Here is a 19,796-nt window from a genome sequence, read left to right as displayed (position 1 = left end):
GACACATGAACTCTTCTAGTGTCTCTGGTGCTAGTATAATTTAACTGCTACATTGGCTGATGGGCTAAGGGGCATCAATCTGTGTTGTACTCCAACAGAGTCATATGCTGTAAGATGATCTTTGAGCAGTTATGCAAAGGTGGGCTTGGAGACTGGACAATCTAGAATATCCAGTACTCAAAAATAAATATACACACATTTCAGTGAACAAAAACAACATCAGTCAAACTGAGTTTCTAAAGAAGTTATATCATTTCTAGCATGCTAATTTGAAAATACTTTATATCAATCATACACTCTTTATGCATATTTTTCTACAAATGGTTCAGAACCCTTTAACTTGTTGCACACATTCCTCGTAGGTTTGGACACTTTCACATAGCATCTATACAGTTTTGAAATGGACCAGAAATCTAAATTTTGGAGACTATAATTTAACAGTATCCCATTATAGAAGAATACCCTTTGTCTACACAAAGTTAAAGTTGGTCAGCATGCTTTCTGTCATTGAATAAGTCTGGAAGAAAGAAAAAGAGAGGAGAGAAATGGTTGTATAGAAGTTTATATTGGCTCCGCTGTTGGTTAGTTTGGTCTTTGAAGGAAGTGAGCCTGTGAAACCAGAAGCTTAGATAGTTCCAAGTTTTGATTAAACGTCGACATAATCTTGGTGCAATTATAGTCTGAGTGATATACATTATAATAAATACTATAAAGCTGAGTGTCTACTTCTTTTGGGGGTTGAAGGCTCAAGTTGTAGAGGGCTGGCGGAGGGGTGTTAAGGGCTATGAATAGGAGGCATGGTTGAAAAAAACAGAACAGGGGGCTGACTGACAGCTCTATCAGCATGGAGAAGGAAAGAGAGGAAGAAAGATGAAGAAAACTGGAGTAGAGAGGAAACCCCAGGAGGGGGGTTGGTGGGCGGTGGGGAGGGTTACTGAGGAGTTTGCCAAACTTGATTGGTCCGGGAGGAGACAGTAAACGGTTGCGGGTCAGCTGGAGGCAGGCCATCCTGGCAGCAGGCGAGTTGTAACTGTGGTAATGAGCTCAATACGGTATGGATTAAAAAATAAAATGTTTGGAGTGTTACCTTAGCAACAGTGAAGGGACGCGAGGAGTCGGGTGCCAAGAAGAGAACAGACCAAGCAGAACAAAAAGAGTCGGGTGTCTCTTAAATTTAGAAGCATACATCCAGCAGCAACACTTTGAGAGACCAGCAAAAGCAAACGTGCGTTAAAAGTACTGTGGCAGCACTAATGTGATTTGTTTTTAAGGTAGTTGCTTGCACAGCTTTAATGTTTAAAAGTGATTGTTGCCTATTTTCTGCTATTTTTTTCCAGTTTAATTCTACGAAGTACAAATGGAGTCCAATTACAGAGAGGGGGAAAGAAAGTCTGTAATATTGCTCCAAAAGGCAGCAGTCCAGTTTGAAACCAGCAGGCACACAGGCCAAACCTATTTCAATCTTGACTAAACAAAGGAAAGACAGCTCCTTATTGCATTTGCCACAAGAACTTTTAAGAAGACCAAAAGTAGACCAACCACAGGGAATATTTGCAAATTGTGACCCAGATCTGCTGTTAATCTGTAGTTTGGATCATTCTGCTTCTATTGATGCTGTCCCACTGCATTTTCCAAATCCCCGACTCTATTTTGCATTACTTTTCCATTTGGTCTCATCTAATCACCGGGAACATTTCAAACATCTTCACTTCGATTGCAGAGGAATTATGTACTGCAGGACATTGGCCTTCAAATAACAGAAAGTCAAACTGTGACTCATTTCGAGGACTTTTGGGCTCACAGGATGGCTCTCAGGGGACTTGAGATCTTATTCTTGTCTCTACACTCGTTTTCCATCTCCTCCTTTCTATTTTTCTCTGACTCTCTCTCTATCTCCGTCCTTCCCTCCTTCTTTCTTTTCTTTAGTCCTTTGTTAGGCGGTTGCTTCCTGCGGTGAGCATGGCACTGCCCAGGCACATGTTCTGTGGTAGGCCTGATTACAGCCCTGCTGTAGTGCTGACATTGGCCCGCACTGACTCTTGTCTATAAACACACACACACGCACACGCACACATACACGCGGCCCCTAAGTTCCACCACTGCTGCCAGTGGCTACCGCGGCATGACTTCACCCGGCAACCATTCCTTGCGTCAAACAAAATGCCTCTGTCACCAGAAAAAGGAGGAGAATTCAGAGGGAGGAAGGGAGGGAGGGAAGGAGGAGAAGAGGAGGAGTGTGGATGTATGGTAGCTGTGCGGAGCGTACCATGTTTTCCACTGCAGTTTGAGAGCATGGTGGGGTAATTTTAGCTGTAAGACTGCTAAAGCTGCTTGTAGGAGTTTTTTGTCTTAGAGGTGGTGACAGATGAGGAGCGTATGATAACGGAAGGTGGGCAAGTCACTGAGGATAAGTGCAGCCTTCGAGGTGTTCTGCCTTGCCTATTAGTTTATTACATGAATTAAACCTCATCATCACTTATTTCATTCAGGTTCCATTAAAAAAAGTAAAGCTAAAAGTGCTGGATGTTTCCTTTATGCTAGCTGAACCCAGCAATTAATTTTACTGTCATTACCATCAAAGCCATCGATGGCTGCCCAATTCAAAAGATGGTAGGTAACTTGATCTAGTGGTTAAATCAGGGGTCGGCAACCTTTCTGATGATGAGTGCCATCTAAAATTTACTCAGAAGTCAGTGTGCCATATGATTGCATTAGCAATAAATTTAATAACGCTCTATATTAACAGTTACACACTATATAGAACCACTTTATAGAATCATATTTGTTCACAGTGAATAGTTATCAGCTATTTTGAAACAAAAAAAGACACTTTTTATCCATAACAAGAACTCCATAATAGCCAATGAACTGTACAACAGAAAATGCAAATGCTATTTATAGTCTCCTCACAACAATGATAAGAAAAATAAACTGGGCCAATATGGCATGTTTGATAATACACATGTTAATGTGATCTCTGGTCTCCCACTCAGAGACACAGGTCTCCGAGTGTCCAGCATTCAGACGGCTACCTGAGGACTCATGTGAGAGAAAATCTGCTCACAGATATGTAGAGCCAAATACTGTGAATAAGGCCTCTGCAATGTTCTGAAGACAGTTAAACTTGTCAGGTAGTGATGTCCAGCAGGTGAAAATGCAAGCTCCATGAACACGCACAGCTATAGATTCCAGCTGCTTCGATGTTGCATTAACTGGCATTACCTCAGCCAGTTATGCGAGACAAATCCTGCTGTTCATTAAAGCTTTCTGGTTTGATCAGAAAAAAAAACATTGGTCCATACACCTGAAAGTCCCAAAAACGCATTGGGAATTCTGTCTCGAGTCTACGGATGTATCCGTGTATTTCCGTGGTGCTGATGCTGTGCTGAGCAGAAAGCTCCTGAAGCGTCTGAAGTGTTGGAATGTAGAAAGCTAACAATGTCCCTCTCACCGATAGGCAAAGTGATTTTTAGCCAGTTACAAGTTGAATCTGGTAGTTGGGGTTGTTAGCTAAGATACCGTCATTAAGAAGCAGCACAACTAATGTGTCTATGTGAGCTAATTTGCAATGTGCACCGCTGGCGCGGCCATTTATTTTTTAATGCACCTTCTCAGATTAATTCACTGCGTGTCGTGCCCAGGGCTGGACTGGGACAAAAAAATCAGCCCGGGCATTTTGACTAGAGACCAGCCCACCAGGTATTAAAGCCATAAAGCCTTTGAATAAAAACAAATGCTGTTGTGACAGTGATGTACAGTCTTGTTGGTATATGTATGATTTCTATACGTTGTACATCAGATAAAAACTTTGGTTGTAAGCTTCAGATAATTATTTAATGAAAACCAGACATTTTAAATGAGAATAAGAAAGAAAGGTATTTCTTTGTACCCCCCGTTCCCTGTTAATGCCCTACCTGGCCCCCTGGCAAAACTTTGCTAGACCCGCCCCTGCACAGTTACCAGCTGTCAGCTACATAAAAAAAAGGATCCTGGTGTTATTTGTCTCTCAGAAACAGTTCATAACTTCCCTTCAACCCATTCATGTCACCTAAAAGGTAAACCTGTTTCTCCATCACCAGTTCAGCTCTGATGATCCAGTAAGGACATCTCCTGGTTTCATCTTCATGTTTCCCTCTCACCACATATCCAAACCGATATCATGACGAGCAGCTTTTACAGCTGTGGCTCCAGCAAACATCAGCTGATACTAGAAAGTAATATTAAATTAATAATATATAATATAATAAAATAATAAAATATTTAAATATTTTATCTGCTGGTTTCCTCTTTCTGGTGCAAAGTGGGCGATAAACAAACAAGAGAGAAAAGCCGATCAGCTGATCATTGATCAGTTTCATGATTGAAGTAGCAATAGAAGAGAGAGGGGGAGAGAATGAGAGGAGAAGAGGCAGCTGTGCAGCGTAAAGACAGAATAACTCCAGCTTTGTGTCTTTTTTTCCATCCTAGCTGAAGTACGGGACAAACTGTTCCTTTTCAGCTCAACACGAAACACGTAATATTTTCTCTGAATACGAGACTATTCCGTCTTTTAGGGGACGGTTGGCAACTCTACTATGAATAAAATAAAGTTCACTATCAGTAACATCATAGCACCCACCCAGCGGTATATAAACTCCGCCATGCTAGCTAGTACGCAGTACGAGTTATTGTCACTGACTGTAAAAAGTCAGCACAACGAAAATAAACTTCAACTAAACTTGGTTTGTATCTGACCCAGACAGACTGCAGGTCATAGCTTCTTACCTGAAGTTCAGTTCACCTGACACTCGTACTGGCAGCCGCCTCGGGTCTCTCCTCCTGCCTCCCCTTTCTCTCATCCACCTGCTGGCCTCCACCACTTGCTAATGTTACTGAATCTGTGGATTCAGTAAACAACTGAGTTATTTTTACACACTGACCAGCATCTGGCCAATCCATCATCTTTCATTGTTTATACCGTTACAAAGAAACAACAACAACAACAAATCATCGGCCCATAAAAACGAAAAATCACCATCAGCCCACCGAGCAAATGCTCGGTATGCCGATGGCCAGTCCAGCTATGGTCGTGCCATCAGTTAACCCTGGCACGCGTGCCTAGGGTTGCCGACCCCTGAGTTAAATAATAATAACTGAATGCAGAGTAAAGAATTGCAGCTTTTAAAGTATTCCTCAGACTTCAGCAGTTCAGCATTTTTTTTCTACTGTAGGAGCGGCTGCACTATGAGACACTAAGCCAGCACCTGGGGAAGCTCGGAGAGGATGCTGGGAAGATGGTTCATCGAGTCATTGACCTGACAAGACCAGAAGATTTAGATGGTACGTCCCTCTGTCTCTTACCCCTTTGCTACTCTTTTACCTACATTTCTGACTACTGGCATGCAAAATGGCATGTTTTTTGGTTTTGTTTTTTTCAGAAATAGAGTGCGAGTCACATCCTGTTCAGATAAAACTGATACCAGTGACAGTAACTCACATGGTTAAATTTAGAAGAGGCCCTACCTCTGTGGGCCTTCCTACTAAGACTAATACTCAATAAGTCATCTACCAGAAAGCTCACAAATGCAGGTATTCAGAAAATACAAATATTTAGGACACTACGGTGAACATTCTGCTCACTTGAAAATGTCAAATGTCAATATTACTTCAAGTGTAGGAAAAGAGGATGAATTGTCTTCATGTTTTTCACTAGTTTTTGTGACCCGGTCCTAGTATGCAAACCAAAAATGGGCAGTAAGTTTTCTGTAGCGAATGGTCACAGAGATAATTATGAATCGGTCACAAGAGCTGATTTTTACGTACTATGAATTAAATGTAGTCATTAAACGCGCTCTTTTAAAGTACTTCCTTGTAATGTTGTCTTTCCGATTTTTTTCAAGCCCACCTGTTTCTCATAAAGCAATTCTGTTTACAGGCACCAAGGAGTGCTCATCGTGGTTTAGTTTAGAGTCAGAGGAGTAAACACAGGAGCTTAAGCACTGAGATAATATCACGAGGAAGCAAACTAAGCATAATGTGCAAAGTTCACGTGTGTTTGTGTGTAGGAATGATATGAAGGACACTATGCCCGCAATACTCCACCAAACCTTTGCTACGCTTTCCAAGAAGACAGAAAAGTGCCTCAGTCAAAGAAGCAGGCACCTTGTTATACACTGCATTTGAAGTGTGAAAGTATGAACAGCTAACTCGTTAATGGTGAACATACAGCAAAAGTAATCTCTTTTTTTTTTAGGGAGTAACATCGCAGAGGCACGGGTGTTCAGAGAGGCACGAGGCAGGAACAACAGCGAGCCCCACATTAAGAGGCCCATGAACGCCTTCATGGTGTGGGCCAAAGATGAGAGGAGGAAGATCCTGCAGACCTTCCCTGACATGCACAACTCCAACATCAGCAAGATCCTTGGTGAGATTTTGCGGGTTTATGTTTGATGAGTGAGAAAGCTAAACCTCAATATTGTGGCGATATGTTGTTCTGGTGTTGTAAGGGCAAAGTACTTTTGCTTTCCTTTAAATTTTGTACAAAAGAATACGCCAGTGTTTGCTTTAATTTTTTATTTTCTTTTTCTAAGTGACTGTAAAGTGACACGGCAGATTTGTTTAAGGTCAGCTTGTCTGCTCATTAGGTTACCCTACCGCTATATACTGCAGTTCACAGGGTTTCTTACCGTCAAGTGGGTACTATAAGAATGACTAGTGTGTTTTTCAGCCTGGAACACTCCACACACAGAGCTCCACTGTGTCAGCCTGACTAGTGTGATGGATGCATTCAGTTAAAATACCTCCTCAACACAGATATCCATTCACATGATGCTGAGCATAACGGTTGTTCCTGAAATGTTCTTAAGACTTCTACCATACAATGCAGAGTTCAAGTGAGCTTGAGGCTTGCTGAATGCCGTAAATGCTACTTCTGAGAATTGTGAATGAATTGCTTTTTCTAAGGTGGATCTGTGTTATTGACTCAGGTCTCTGAAAGGGGTCCTATAAATGGATGTTTTGTGCTCTTAACATGCATCCTGAATTTAGACGATTAATCTTTGTGCTTTCAAAAGTCCTTTTTTTTTCTTTGTTTTTGTTATTACAGTGGAAACATATTACAGGGGAAAATCATTTGATTAAGTATATTGCCTAATCGCGCACTCCTGCTGGATTTTTATTAGGGTTCAGTGACGAGACGAGAAGGAAAAGTGGAATTATGAGTGTGTATATGACTGTATGTATACAATGCATCCATCTCTAAAATAATAACACAGCTGGACTTAAGGGAGTAGGTGGGTGGCAAGTTTAAAAAAAAGAAAGAAAAACGTTTCTGTGTTTCCTGTGTCACAAAAGTACAAGAAGAGTTTGTGATAAACTTGATAAACAGAAGAGCAAGGAAGAGTGTGTATAATCAGCTGTCAAAGTGCTTCACAGATGTGCTGCGTTCCCGCAGTAATGGCCCTGTTCACTTGCTCAGAAGGTCCTCTTACCGAGGAAAACAAGCCATACACAATGTATCATTCTTCCTGAGCGAAGCAGAGTGTAATCCACTCCTGGTTTTAAACAGCCTTCTAGGCTAAACACTCAATGGAGCCTGCTCACAGGAAGGCATCCAACCTCGGGAAGAAACCAGAATTGTCAAGGCGGTGCTTCTTTTGTGTGACTGAATAATGCAGCTGTGACAATATGTTTGCTTTGCAGGAATTTTATGAAAAACTTTGATTCACCACACACTGAAACTATTTTGAAAAAAACTCACTGAAACCATGTTAGTCACTCACTAAACTTTGGTAATGTACAGATATTTAAATTCAGTCACCCTCTGAACTAGTAACACTAAAATATTTAAATATAACCTAAGTTAAAGTGTCAATTGCTTTTTACATTTTTTTTTCACTCTAGGCTCTCGCTGGAAAGCCATGACAAACCAGGAAAAGCAGCCATATTACGAGGAGCAGGCCCGCTTAAGCAAGATCCACTTGGAGAAATATCCCAACTACAAGTACAAGCCACGGCCCAAGAGAACCTGCATCATTGATGGCAAGAAGCTACGCATCGGGGAGTACAAGCAGATGATGCGTTCACGACGTCAGGAAATGAGGCAGTTCTTTGTGGGGTGAGTACAAAGCTAAAAAAGTGAGTGATCGCACGAGTTTGAAGGAAAGCTGCAGCGTGTCGGCGAGTTACGTGGTTTTAGAACTGAATTTTAAATTAGGTTTTTTTTTTCATGGAAGGACCTTCAGACGGCAGTACTGTGTAATTGTGATTTAAATCCCAGAAATACTTAAACATATCAAAAGTAAACCTTCTCTCACTGAAGAGATTTTCTTCTTTCTGAGTGACTGGTATGAAGCGAGGTGGTAAAAAGGTTCTGGCATTGTTGGCACCCTCAGGGTCATGCAGCATTCAGTGCTGCTCAGAGGAGAGCTGTGTGGGTCACACTTTATTTTATGGAACACTAGTAAGATGTAACAAACCATATTTTGAGAGAAATTTAATAAAACAGCACACAAGTGCACTCGTACTCTAATTAAACGATGTGTGAATTATGGCTTGACTAGGAAATGCAATTAGTGTCATTTGATCCAAAATATATTAGACAGCATTATACCAAATTATGTTGAACTTAGATTTTATAACAGTGATAGTATAATTTGACATAACTTTGCTTTATAACAGTGTGATTTGATGCTTATTTGAAGAAAATTGCCCTGTAAACTGAAGTTAAACCACATAATTTAACATGGTGGTGTTTCTCATAGACTGATCGTGGACTTTGTCAGTGGCACTTCTTCAGTCCTGTAATCCCAAATAGGTTAAGCCATGTCATGTCACTATTTAGCTTGACCTCGTGACCTAATACTGGCCCATTATTTGGACAAGAATGCTGGCATGGTTGCAGGGTTATTTCACACTGTTACATCTTCATCTGAGTGTATATTATGACTGATTAAAACTGAGAGATTAAAACTTTAAAGAGGTCCATTTGCATCAAGAACCACAAGCCATTGACGATATTAAGCCTTGGATGACAGACAGTCTTTGTGTCTCACTCTAGATGGATTTGAGTCATTTAAAATGGACCTGTGGCCTTCGATAAAGTTGTCTCTCAATCCAGCAGACATCTCTCCCCAAATATGTCCAAGTAAAAAGGAAAAAAAAGATAATTTATCATTGTGTAATTTTATCTATCTTCTTTGAGTTTATTTGATTGTATAGAAATATATTAAAACCAACTTTGCATTTCATGAGAGGTCTTTTTTTCCTCCTTAATATGTCTCAGTTTGAATAGAAAAGAATTCTTAGCCGCGTCCATTTGTTTAACGTTAGTGGAGTGATCATCAAGGTTTATGGGCCCTTTATGAAAGGTTGGGAACCTCTTGTGGTTCTATCTGCTAAAGCTCTTAAACATTTGCTGAAGAGCTTGATATATATATTTTTTTAACTGCAGTCAGTGCAGCAAGGGGAAAAACAGTGGCATTGTCTTAATGGGAACCAGTCATGGATGTGTTTAAAGCCATCACAGTGGCCTATGAGTGAGATGGATTTACCAGAGGCCACAGCTTTGAATAGGAGCGATTTTTAATAGCTTGTCATTTATTAAATTAGGACAATGCTGGGCGCTTGCGGGCAGTGAAATTGGACACAGACAGACACAGTGGAATATGAAATGTAAGCACATGCTCGAGAGGCAATGAGCGCAAGGCACACGTCACAGGATGAATGCCACATTTACTGTGTGTGGTCAAGTACGCTAAGCAGGAAAGCTTAGATTCTCCAGGCCTGGGTTTTCAATTGTTGCTGAATCAAACATCTACAAGAGCCAGTACACAACTAGTTTCTGGCACATTCCAGATTGCTAAACCAGTGTTATTTTAAAATGCTTAATGTGAAAATGAGTCTGTCAGAGCACACGGCAGTAATTGTTTCAGGAGACAGAGGAGAGAAAACTGTTAGGTGAAAAAGGTGACAGTAATTTTCCCACTTTATGCGGTTCATTTGAGGAGCCTGAGGGGCCTGTTTGAATGATGTGCATTTACCCCCATTCCATCTACAATGCTAATGCTGCTGTGATATGGCAGGTAGAACTCTATGTTAGGACATGCTCAGCCAGATGAAAAGCATTGTGGTTGAACTTAAATGGCTTAAGAATTCGTGTTTTGTTCACAGATGTTGTTCAAAGGCTAACGAATCAGTGTCTGATCTGTCTAGCTTGTACCAAAACACAACTGTGCAAAGGTCTTGAGCCATCCCGTTTCTTTATACTTTGCGGGGAAAATGGAGAAATAGGTTCAGAAATATATTTGTATGAGCAAACATGCATGCATACAGATGAGCCTTTGTCTAAAATGCTTAACAGATATATCTCCCAAGTTCTGTGTCAGGTCTTTGGCTGATTTTTTTCCCCCATTTCTTAAATCTTTCAGACTTTCAGATACTGCCCATCTGCTGCCTGTTTTTTGTTCACCACTTGTCCATTTTATTTTTAAAGAGCACACAGCATACTGTGGAGTATATCGTTACTTTGGGAATCACCTTATTGGTACAAAAATACTATTTTATGCCAGTCTAACAAATTGTGTGTTTTTAAAAGCTGGTTCTTTCCCAAGTTTTTGTTCTGAACACTGAGTTAGGTCAGTTTTTATTGGTTTAAGGATTCATTGCCATATTTGACCTCCCAGAAGAATACAAATGGATCTCTATCAGTCAGCTAGAAGTTTTATCATTTACAAGTAGTCCTTCTTGTGATGTTTAGCAGCTCTGGGACGTAGTGTCTTTTCTTTAACTTTAAAGTGACAATCATTTCTAACATTCTTCAACGCTGTAATTTTTGGATCATGCTTGTTGAGACTTAAATGAATAAATAAAAAAATATCATTGAACTAATCTCCCCGTCAAGGTCATCTCCTTGTGCACCTTTCGACTGCTTCCAGCATTGCTGCTAGACTTAAATCACACTGTAAAAGTTACAAAGCTTTTCAATCATTTTATGTTGTGTAAATAATATAATTCTTCCTTATCTTCTTTCCTTCATACTCAGGCCTCAGCCACCCATTTCTCTGGGCAACAGTCCTGGAAGTGTAGGAGTTTACCCGGGTGCCATAAGTATGGCAACAGCAGCTACACCATCCCCACATCTGACCTCAGACTGCTCCAGCAACTCGGCCAGTCCTGATCCTGCCATCCCCGTCATTCAGAGCACGTACGGTGTAAAGTCTGAGCCTGGCAGTGGAGGAGGCAGCAATGGCAGTGTGATCGGAGCCTTGGATCTGCCCAGCGACCCCAATAATGGAGACAATGACATGGACATGTATGAGGACTTTGAGGATGAGCCCAAGTCAGACTATAGCAGCGACCACGAGACACATGAGGCTGTCAGTGCCAACTGAGTAAGCTCAGGTTGTCAAATGTAAAAAAAAGAAAAAAGAGAACAACTCCCATTATAGTCAGAGACATTTCTTAAAAAGACATTTTATTACTGAAACCTTCAGTTTAACTTTTCAGGACATGTTGCGTCATGCACTGAGCATGCCCAAACAGGATTTCAAATCAGCTCAGACATGCTCAGAAAGTTCTGGGATAGTATCTTTGATGGACGCCCATTTGAAGAAATGGAAAAACGAAGGAATAGGAAAAACGTGACCCAAGAATACAGTCTGATCAATCTTCAGATGTCCAGCTGACAGTGAACTTCACTTTCCTCTACTTTGACAATCTTAACAGGAGCGAGAAAAAAAAAAGAGTTAGACAACAGAGGATGAGAGAGAATGGGACAAAGAACAAACGAGCGACAAACACATTGCTGTGTAGTTTGTAAAAGGGCATGCATGGATTTCGAAGAATTAGGAATCGGTCTTCAACAGCTATTTGGTCTTAAATGTTTAAGGAGTGATTTAGTTTTCATTGTTATGTATTTACTTTTTGTCTTTTTTTTTCCTTTTTGCTTTTTTTGTTCTATAGACTTTTTTTCTGACAGGTCACTGCCTGTACAAACTCTAGACTGTCGGAACTTGAAATTTGGAAAGTTTTTAATATAAATCCTAGCTCTTGTAACCTTATAGTCTTACTTTTGTTTCTTACGATTTCTTTGCTACACACTTTTTTTTCTGACAAACTGCTTACCTTACATTACTTCTTTTTTTCTTATTTCTTTTTTTAAATATCCCAGCTCAGGTATGATGTGCCAGCTTGTGAATGTGTTATTTGTTTTGTTTGTTTTCATACAAAAAGAGTGGTAGGACTTTTCAGACTGTCAATGAAATAAAGGGAGCAAATTCCCTTACATTATTATTATTATTATTATTATTATTATTATTATTATTAAATAAGTAAGTAAGTACCCATAAATTGTACAGATTTTCTTCAAATGTGCCAAACATTCACATTCACTTGGGATGATGTAGTCTTAATTTCCAATGCTGCAAAAGTCTTATACAATCAATTTTTTCTCTTTGATGAAGTGGGTTCCTACTCATCAACTGCTGGCTCCCCTCCTGGCCCAAACACAAACAGTGCTCAGGGAGGTTATTTTTTCATCACACTTGCTTAGCCTCACACACACACAGAATGTCGTTCTCTGGCAGACCCTATGGCTCTGAGACGTAGTTAGAAGAGCAGCATCGAAGGCGCCTATTCCTTTATTCCACTGCACTAGTGCTTCCATAAACCACACTGCCCAATGTTCTTTGAGGCCAAATGCATTAAGTGCAGTGCAGTATTAGAAATGTTTCTGTCCCTTTAAATCAGGCTAAAGGCTAAAGGTAGCCTTTAGCTTAATTTCACTTTAGGAATCCCCCTAGTCTTAAAAGTGAACCTTTTAATCTGTTCATTCACTTGGAATAGGAAGATGAAGGTGCACCCCTGGATGACCCTACTGTAGGATAAGAAATTGTAATATCATGAATCCCTTCACTGTATTGTGTTTAGCATTGGTACAAAAATGTAACAAATATTACTTCTTTTATTAGCTTGTTAATTTTTAAATGTCTTCTTAGCATTATGTTGGAAATATATGCCAAACTTGTGTTTTAAAAAATTATTTATATAGTTACAAAAAAAATGGGTTTAATAGGTCCGCTGTTTCAAAAGGGTACCTTTTTTTTCTACACTGCATTTGTATTTTGAACATGAGCAAATTATTAAGAGAATATTAGCGAAGGGGAAAGGTGCTTAACCAGTCTGCCTCTCAGTAACCACCGCCCCAGTCAGAGCACACAAGTTTTTCCACTCATCTGAAGCGAGATGTTTCTCTATTGTCTCGATGCAGCACAGCAGTCAGCAGTCCCTGTTTTACTCAAATGTCTCTGCAGACGAATCTTAGTTTTACTCTTTTCAAAGCATTCTCTGAAATTTTTAATGTTTCCATTCTTAAAACGTGTGACCTCGGGTGGTTTCTGGGTGCTCTGTTCAGCTGCTTCGGTCATCTTGATCCCAAATTTCTCTTCACGACCATATCTGGCGGTTTTTACTTGGAAAATGCTTCACAAGCTGGGACTGAACACTGATTTTGCTTGTGTTACATAAAAAAAAGCCTCGTGCATAGACATTTCTGTTAGTCTCATACACATCCTAAGCACTGGATATGAATCTGTTTTTTTGTTTGTTTTTGTTTTTTAGTATTGACTAATGTGAAGTTGTTGTTTGATTTTTAAACATGATATATTAGTCAGTTAAAAGTCACATTTTTGAAGCCTGGTACATGCGAGGCACCAGTAAATTGCCATTTCTTTGGAAGCATTTCATTTATTTAAGCAGATCTTGTTGCCGCAGCTCTAGTATCACCTGAAGGGGTCTCATCGCCTCTGATCTCTTTGGAAAGGTAACCTCATGCTCTTGTCAGTTGTGACCCGCAGAGGAAGAACATAGCATTTCCTGGTCACACACATTTTTTTTTTTTTTTGTGATGAGTATTGTATTTGAAATCCAATTGTGCGTTTTAACATTTCATTGTATTTATTAGCCAGCTTTGGCTCTAAAAAGTGTCAGTACAACTTGGTGAGAAAGACAATCAAAAATATATATAAATAAAAAAAAGTAAAGACTTGAGATTTTTGCTTTTATTTTTTTCATGTATTTAATTTTGGGGGGAAAAAAATATTTTGAATGCTTTGTAAAATTGTTCATTTGCAGAAAACCCCCCACCAACATATTGTGTTCTGTGTATGAAAGCGATGCGCACAACTTTACAGGTAGTGCTGCATGAATTTTTATTTCCATTGCTCTATATAGTACCCTTACTTTCCAGGGATCTAATAATTTCCAACACAAGGCTGTCTGTTTCCAAAGTTGAGCTATTCCACTCGCTCTTTATATTTTGGTGGCCCATTACGGTAAATGTGGCCTATTGTTCCATTGTGCATGCATGCGTGTGTGAGGTAACGCCACACATTCTGACTGTGCTGTGGTGTATACGGCACGGCGCCGGTGCTTGCTGCAGCCAATCCCAGCATTTCAGAGAGAGAAACAGAGAGCTTAGCCATATGCAGCCACATCATAAATCTAATTGTAATTCCCAAATCAACTGTAGCGTCACCCAGCGAGGGGCGCCGGCAAGTTTGTCACACACTCCTTTGTGAGCATGTGTGTGTGTGCTATGCTATAGCGTTTAGTTGGGAGGGGTGTTTGAAATCATACTTGCACTGTTGCCATGCTAAGCTTTTTAAACGAGTCATCATAACTTACATTTCCTTTTTCCTTTCTTCAAGATGAACATTTAGTTGTTTTCAAGTTGACAGGGGTTTTTTTGGGCGTATGTGCACAGTTGGTGTGAGCATAAGCGAAGCTTTCAGCACCTCAACAAAGGTTAGTGTAGCTTGTTACAGCACAGTTATAATTTCAAGTACATGCCTGCAGTAATGTATACAAACTTATTTATCCCTTAACATTTCATCCCTGAAGGAAAATGATGTAATCCTCAGTTTCCATTAACTTTTCCCAGTTGTTGTAGCTACTGGTAGCTAAATGCACAACTAGCAACAGCGGGTTGCAGTGATATATTTTTTATGGTCATTTGCACAAACTGTGTCATCCATAACAGGATCAGGTGTACTATATCAATCAAAGAACTTCATGGACATAACTTAAATGACTTGACAGCCACACACCAAAAGAAAACTAAATGTTTTGCAGTAAAGCTCTACACCTTGGCTAATAACGTTGGCAACCGTTTCTTTCATATAAGGCAGAAATGTACTTATTAGTAAACTTAAAGTGTGTGATTATATAGACTTTGAATTTACCTTTCTTTTCTCATAGGTTTCGTGTGTGGGGGATGATGAGACATATTGAGATGCTTTCTTCATGGAAACCTGGTCTTGGTTGGGCCCTCTAGGCAAATTCACTTTTTGATTTTTAAAAACTGTCTTGAAGACTAGAAAGAACCACATCCTTTCTTTTTCCCTTCTCCCCACCAATTGGGCATTTAGATCAAGAGAATTATAAATTGTTATTACAAAGGAGGAGCCCCCTTCAGACGTGTTGGAGAGGCTCTTTCAATGAGGCATCAAAGCCAGCCCGTTTATGATCATTGAGGCTCCACTACTCATTAAAGCACACAGAATGGTCACGGTGCTGCAGCACACTACATCCTCTTTGAGCTTATGATGCTTAATCATTGAAATGCTTTTGATTTAAAGGAGACTAATTGACCCTTTCACTCCTGTCGAGTTGATCATGTTTCACAACGGGTGCCACTTGTGTGATGTATCAGGTAAAAAGTCGTCTAGAAGTCTACATATGATTTAGAGGTTGTTTTTTCCTAACTGTTCTTTTAACTACTTTGTGAAATTAGGCAGCAGCGTTTTCCTCACAGACTACAAGTATTTGTAGCAACTCGGTATATTTCCACTGCACTTTTTGGCAAAAAGTGGACGCCCCCCAAGAAAAATTCCTTGTCAGGGGGAAAGTTGTTTTCTCTGAAAGTTCAGGTGCACTTGGGTTTGGTTTGCAGCCATGAACATTTCCGAGTCGAGTATTTTATCTCTCTCATGTTATTTCTCTGCTGTAGCTTGTAAAAAGCTGTTGAAGTGTTTAGATTTAAGAAGCTGCTTTCTTTAAATAACTCAAGAAAAGCATAAAAAAAATTACAATCAACAAGAGCACAGCGTGAATCTTCTCCATGCTCACTGTTTTTGTGATATTGCCTGGCTTTTGATCTCCTGCATTTCCGCCACCTAATGCAGCGCAGTGGTGTAGTGACTTGTATGGTCACATGAATATGATATCTAAAACAAGCCTTTGCTTTTACATACACCAGAGGTTTTATTTTCCCAACTGAAAAACAATACAAAACAAAAACAGTTTAAAATATTTTTTTTAAATCTCGTAATAAAGTTAAATATTTCTGGGTATTTGGGGCAGAAACATGACTTCCTCCCCTAAATTTGACACAAATTAAAGTTTATAGTCTATATATGTTTGCACTTTACCGTTACATTTAAATTATTTCCATATGCAAAAAACACACAAATTCCATACTTTTTCCGACATCTGTTGTCTTGTAGGTCTTGATGGAAAACCACAGACTGTATAAAGAAGATGGTAATACCCTTCATAAGATCATCTATTTTTGAAGCTTATCATGGTGAGCTATGGTTCTTCACTGAGAAACTGAGGTAGTTACTCATCAAACCCAATGCCCTGTGTTATACTTCTTTTGGATCCTAATTGGGGCCCTAATATACAAATAGACAAATAATACAGTGGGGCAAAAAAGTATTTAGTCAGCCACCGATTGTGCAAGTTCCCCCACTTAAAATGATGACAGAGGTCAGTAATTTGCACCAGAGGTACACTTCAACTGTGAGAGACAGAATGTGAAAAAAAAATCCATGAATTCACATGGTAGGATTTGTAAAGAATTTATTCGTAAATCAGGGTGGAAAATAAGTATTTGGTCACCTCAAACAAGGAAAATCCCTGGCTCTCACAGACCTGTAACGTCTTCTGTAAGAAGCTTTTCTGTCCCCCACTCGTTACCTGTATGAATGGCACCTGTTTGATCTCATCATCTGTATAAAAGACACCTGTCCACAGCCTCAACCAGTCAGACTCCAAACTCCGCCATGGCCAAGACCAAAGAGCTTTCGAAGGACACCAGGAAAAGAATTGTAGACCTGCACCAGACTGGGAAGAGTGAATATACAATAGGCAAGCAGCTTGGTGTGAAAAAATCAACTGTGGGAGCAATCATCAGAAAATGGAAGACATACAAGACCACTGATAATCTCCCTCGATCTGGGGCTCCACGCAAGATCTCATCCCGTGGGGTCAAAATGATCATGAGAACGGTGAGCAAAGATCCCAGAACCACACGGGGGGACCTGGTGAATGACCTGCAGAGAGCTGGGACCAAAGTAACAAAGGTCACCATCAGTGACACACTACAACGGCAGGGAATCAAATCCCGCAGTGCCAGACGTGTTCCGCTGCTGAAGCCAGTGCATGTCCAGGCCCGTCTGAAGTTTGCCAGAGAGCACATGGATGATACAGCAGAGGATTGGGAGAATGTCATGTGGTCAGATGAAACCAAAGTAGAACTTTTTGGTATAAACTCAACTCGTCGTGTTTGGAGGAAGAAGAATACTGAGTTGCATCCCAAGAACACCATACCTACTGTGAAGCATGGGGGTGGAAACATCATGCTATGGGGCTGTTTTTCTGCCAAGGGGACAGGACGACTGATCCGTGTTAAGGACAGAATGAATGGGGCCAAGTATCGTGAGATTTTGAGCCAAAACCTCCTTCCATCAGTGAGAACTTTGAAGATGAAACGAGGCTGGGTCTTCCAACATGACAATGATCCAAAACACACCGCCCGGGCAACAAAGGAGTGGCTCCGTAAGAAGCATTTGAAAGTCCTGGAGTGGCCTAGCCAGTCTCCAGACCTCAACCCCATAGAAAATCTGTGGCGGGAGTTGAAAGTCCGTGTTGCTCGGCGACAGCCCCAAAACATCACTGCTCTTGAGAAGATCTGCATGGAGGAATGGGCCAAAATACCAGCTACTGTGTGTGCAAACCTGGTAAAGACCTATAGTAAACGTTTGACCTCTGTTATTGCCAACAAAGGTTATGTTACAAAGTATTGAGTTGTATTTTTGTTATTGACCAAATACTTATTTTCCACCCTGATTTACGATGTGAATTCATGGATTTTTTTTTCACATTCTGTCTCTCACAGTTGAAGTGTACCTCTGGTGCAAATTACTGACCTCTGTCATCATTTTAAGTGGGGAACTTGCACAATCGGTGGCTGACTAAATACTTTTTTGCCCCACTGTATATTTAACAACACTTCAAATGAGCAATTGAGCTGATAAACTAACTGGGAAAGTGGAAGTCATAGATGAAGGAGCAATAAGATTTTCATACTTTTCTCACATTACCCTTTAAAATATAACTTTTTGTGAACAAGGGAGCTGCAACCTAATTGATTCGATTTTAAATAATGAGGGTTTCTAAACGCCAAGAGACATCTTTTCGAATTAGCCTGTTAGCACACAGTTTGCTAACTGGTAGAAAAATAAAAGAACAGCTGGGGTTGATGGAAATGCCTTTAGTTTTGAACTTGCTATACTGAATAGTTGGTGACGTGGCTCATGTGTTTTGAAAAAAACAGGAGAAGGTTTGACTTCCTTTGTGAATTTAGAAATGGAACTGAGAAAGTGACAGCACTCTATATAATATAGGAACAAAAAGCATGCGTTGTGCATTGTATGTAACATGTATAACAAGTGAATTTATAGTAAAACCTTCCCTTGAGTATATTGTTGCTAATGTAAGTTGATTACAATTGCAAACTGGGTACTTATTAGAATTCCAAGGGTCAACAGCCTTGTCAGTCCTTTAACAACTAAAAAGCTAAATGCAATGTCTGAATAAAAGAGAATCATACAAAAAAGCCCTTTGAAAGGAATTGCTTTCACAGTTTTTTTTCCTGGTTTCTATGTCTTTGAAACATTGCATAAAGGCATATACTTCTTTTTTTAATGCAATTAAAAGTGAAAGAAAAAATCTACAGCACTTTTTCAGGAAAATAGGCAATGGACAAAAGGCCAATTTTTTTTCTTTTTGATCCAAAGTCCTTGGGTCTTTTTAAGTGCATTAGTCCGCTAATTAAATATTATATGTTTAACGAAAAATGCCAGCATGAAAGCAGCTGGATTGTTTGACTCAAAGACACGGCTGCAGCCTTGATGAGTGGAACTGTGCGCGACCATGAGGAGGTAAAGAACGCCATTGTAGCTAGTCCTCCCCTCATTTGACCTGCCATAATCCTTTCTACTGATTTTACAATCACATTCCCTTTTGTGCTCCCTTCACAGATAAAGACAGTAGAAGCAGTCATAGAGTGGAAGGACTCATTGACATTTCTGAGCATGTCACATGTACTTTGTAAAGACCGATGTGTTTGATTGTGAGTACACACAAACATATCATTTACCAATCAAAACTGTTTGAAGGACAAGTTACCAACCATTTATCCTACAAGGAACCAACATTGGAAAATGAAAGTCTTATGGATAAAATCTCTCACTTAACATAACATTTCCAGTTATTATAGTCATATTTTAATCTCTTCCATTGTAGATTCCATATTTGCCTCCTGCTTTTGATTTTCTCACTCAGTCTCAAGAGTTTCGACCCCTCAACCTTTTTTGTTCTCTGCTGCAAAGCTTTTCATCTCAAGTGTTTATATGCGTATACTGGCCAATGCCTTTTGCGTTATAACATTTAGGCCCAATGCCATCATTCAATACTGCAGGATGTACTCTTCTTTTTATGTAATAATGCACATTACAAGGGTGTGGAAGCTGGGG

At 39.9% G+C, this 19,796-nt stretch overlaps 1 protein-coding gene across 8 annotated transcripts in view; it reads left to right on the top strand.

Moving 5' to 3' along the window:
- LOC146515080 (transcription factor SOX-6-like) overlaps positions 1-14,025 on the top strand; it is a 100,087-nt gene extending 86,062 nt beyond the window's left edge. For all 8 annotated transcript variants that reach the window (XM_085165462.1, XM_085165463.1, XM_085165464.1 and 5 more), the window contains 4 exons: positions 5,211-5,319; positions 6,233-6,403; positions 7,882-8,095; positions 11,021-14,025. In XM_085165462.1, the coding sequence (XP_085021588.1) occupies positions 5,211-5,319; positions 6,233-6,403; positions 7,882-8,095; positions 11,021-11,369 (843 nt within the window). In that variant the 3' untranslated portion in view covers positions 11,370-14,025. The remainder of the gene's footprint in view (positions 1-5,210; positions 5,320-6,232; positions 6,404-7,881; positions 8,096-11,020) is intronic.
- Positions 14,026-19,796: the final 5,771 nt, after the last annotated feature.

This window comes from Neolamprologus multifasciatus, chromosome 7 (assembly GCF_963576455.1).
Source record: "Neolamprologus multifasciatus chromosome 7, fNeoMul1.2, whole genome shotgun sequence".
In the NCBI taxonomy this organism is placed as follows: Eukaryota; Metazoa; Chordata; class Actinopteri; order Cichliformes; family Cichlidae; genus Neolamprologus; species Neolamprologus multifasciatus.
Note: the sequence above shows the minus strand (reverse complement) of the source record. Positions and strands in the feature narration are given on the sequence as shown.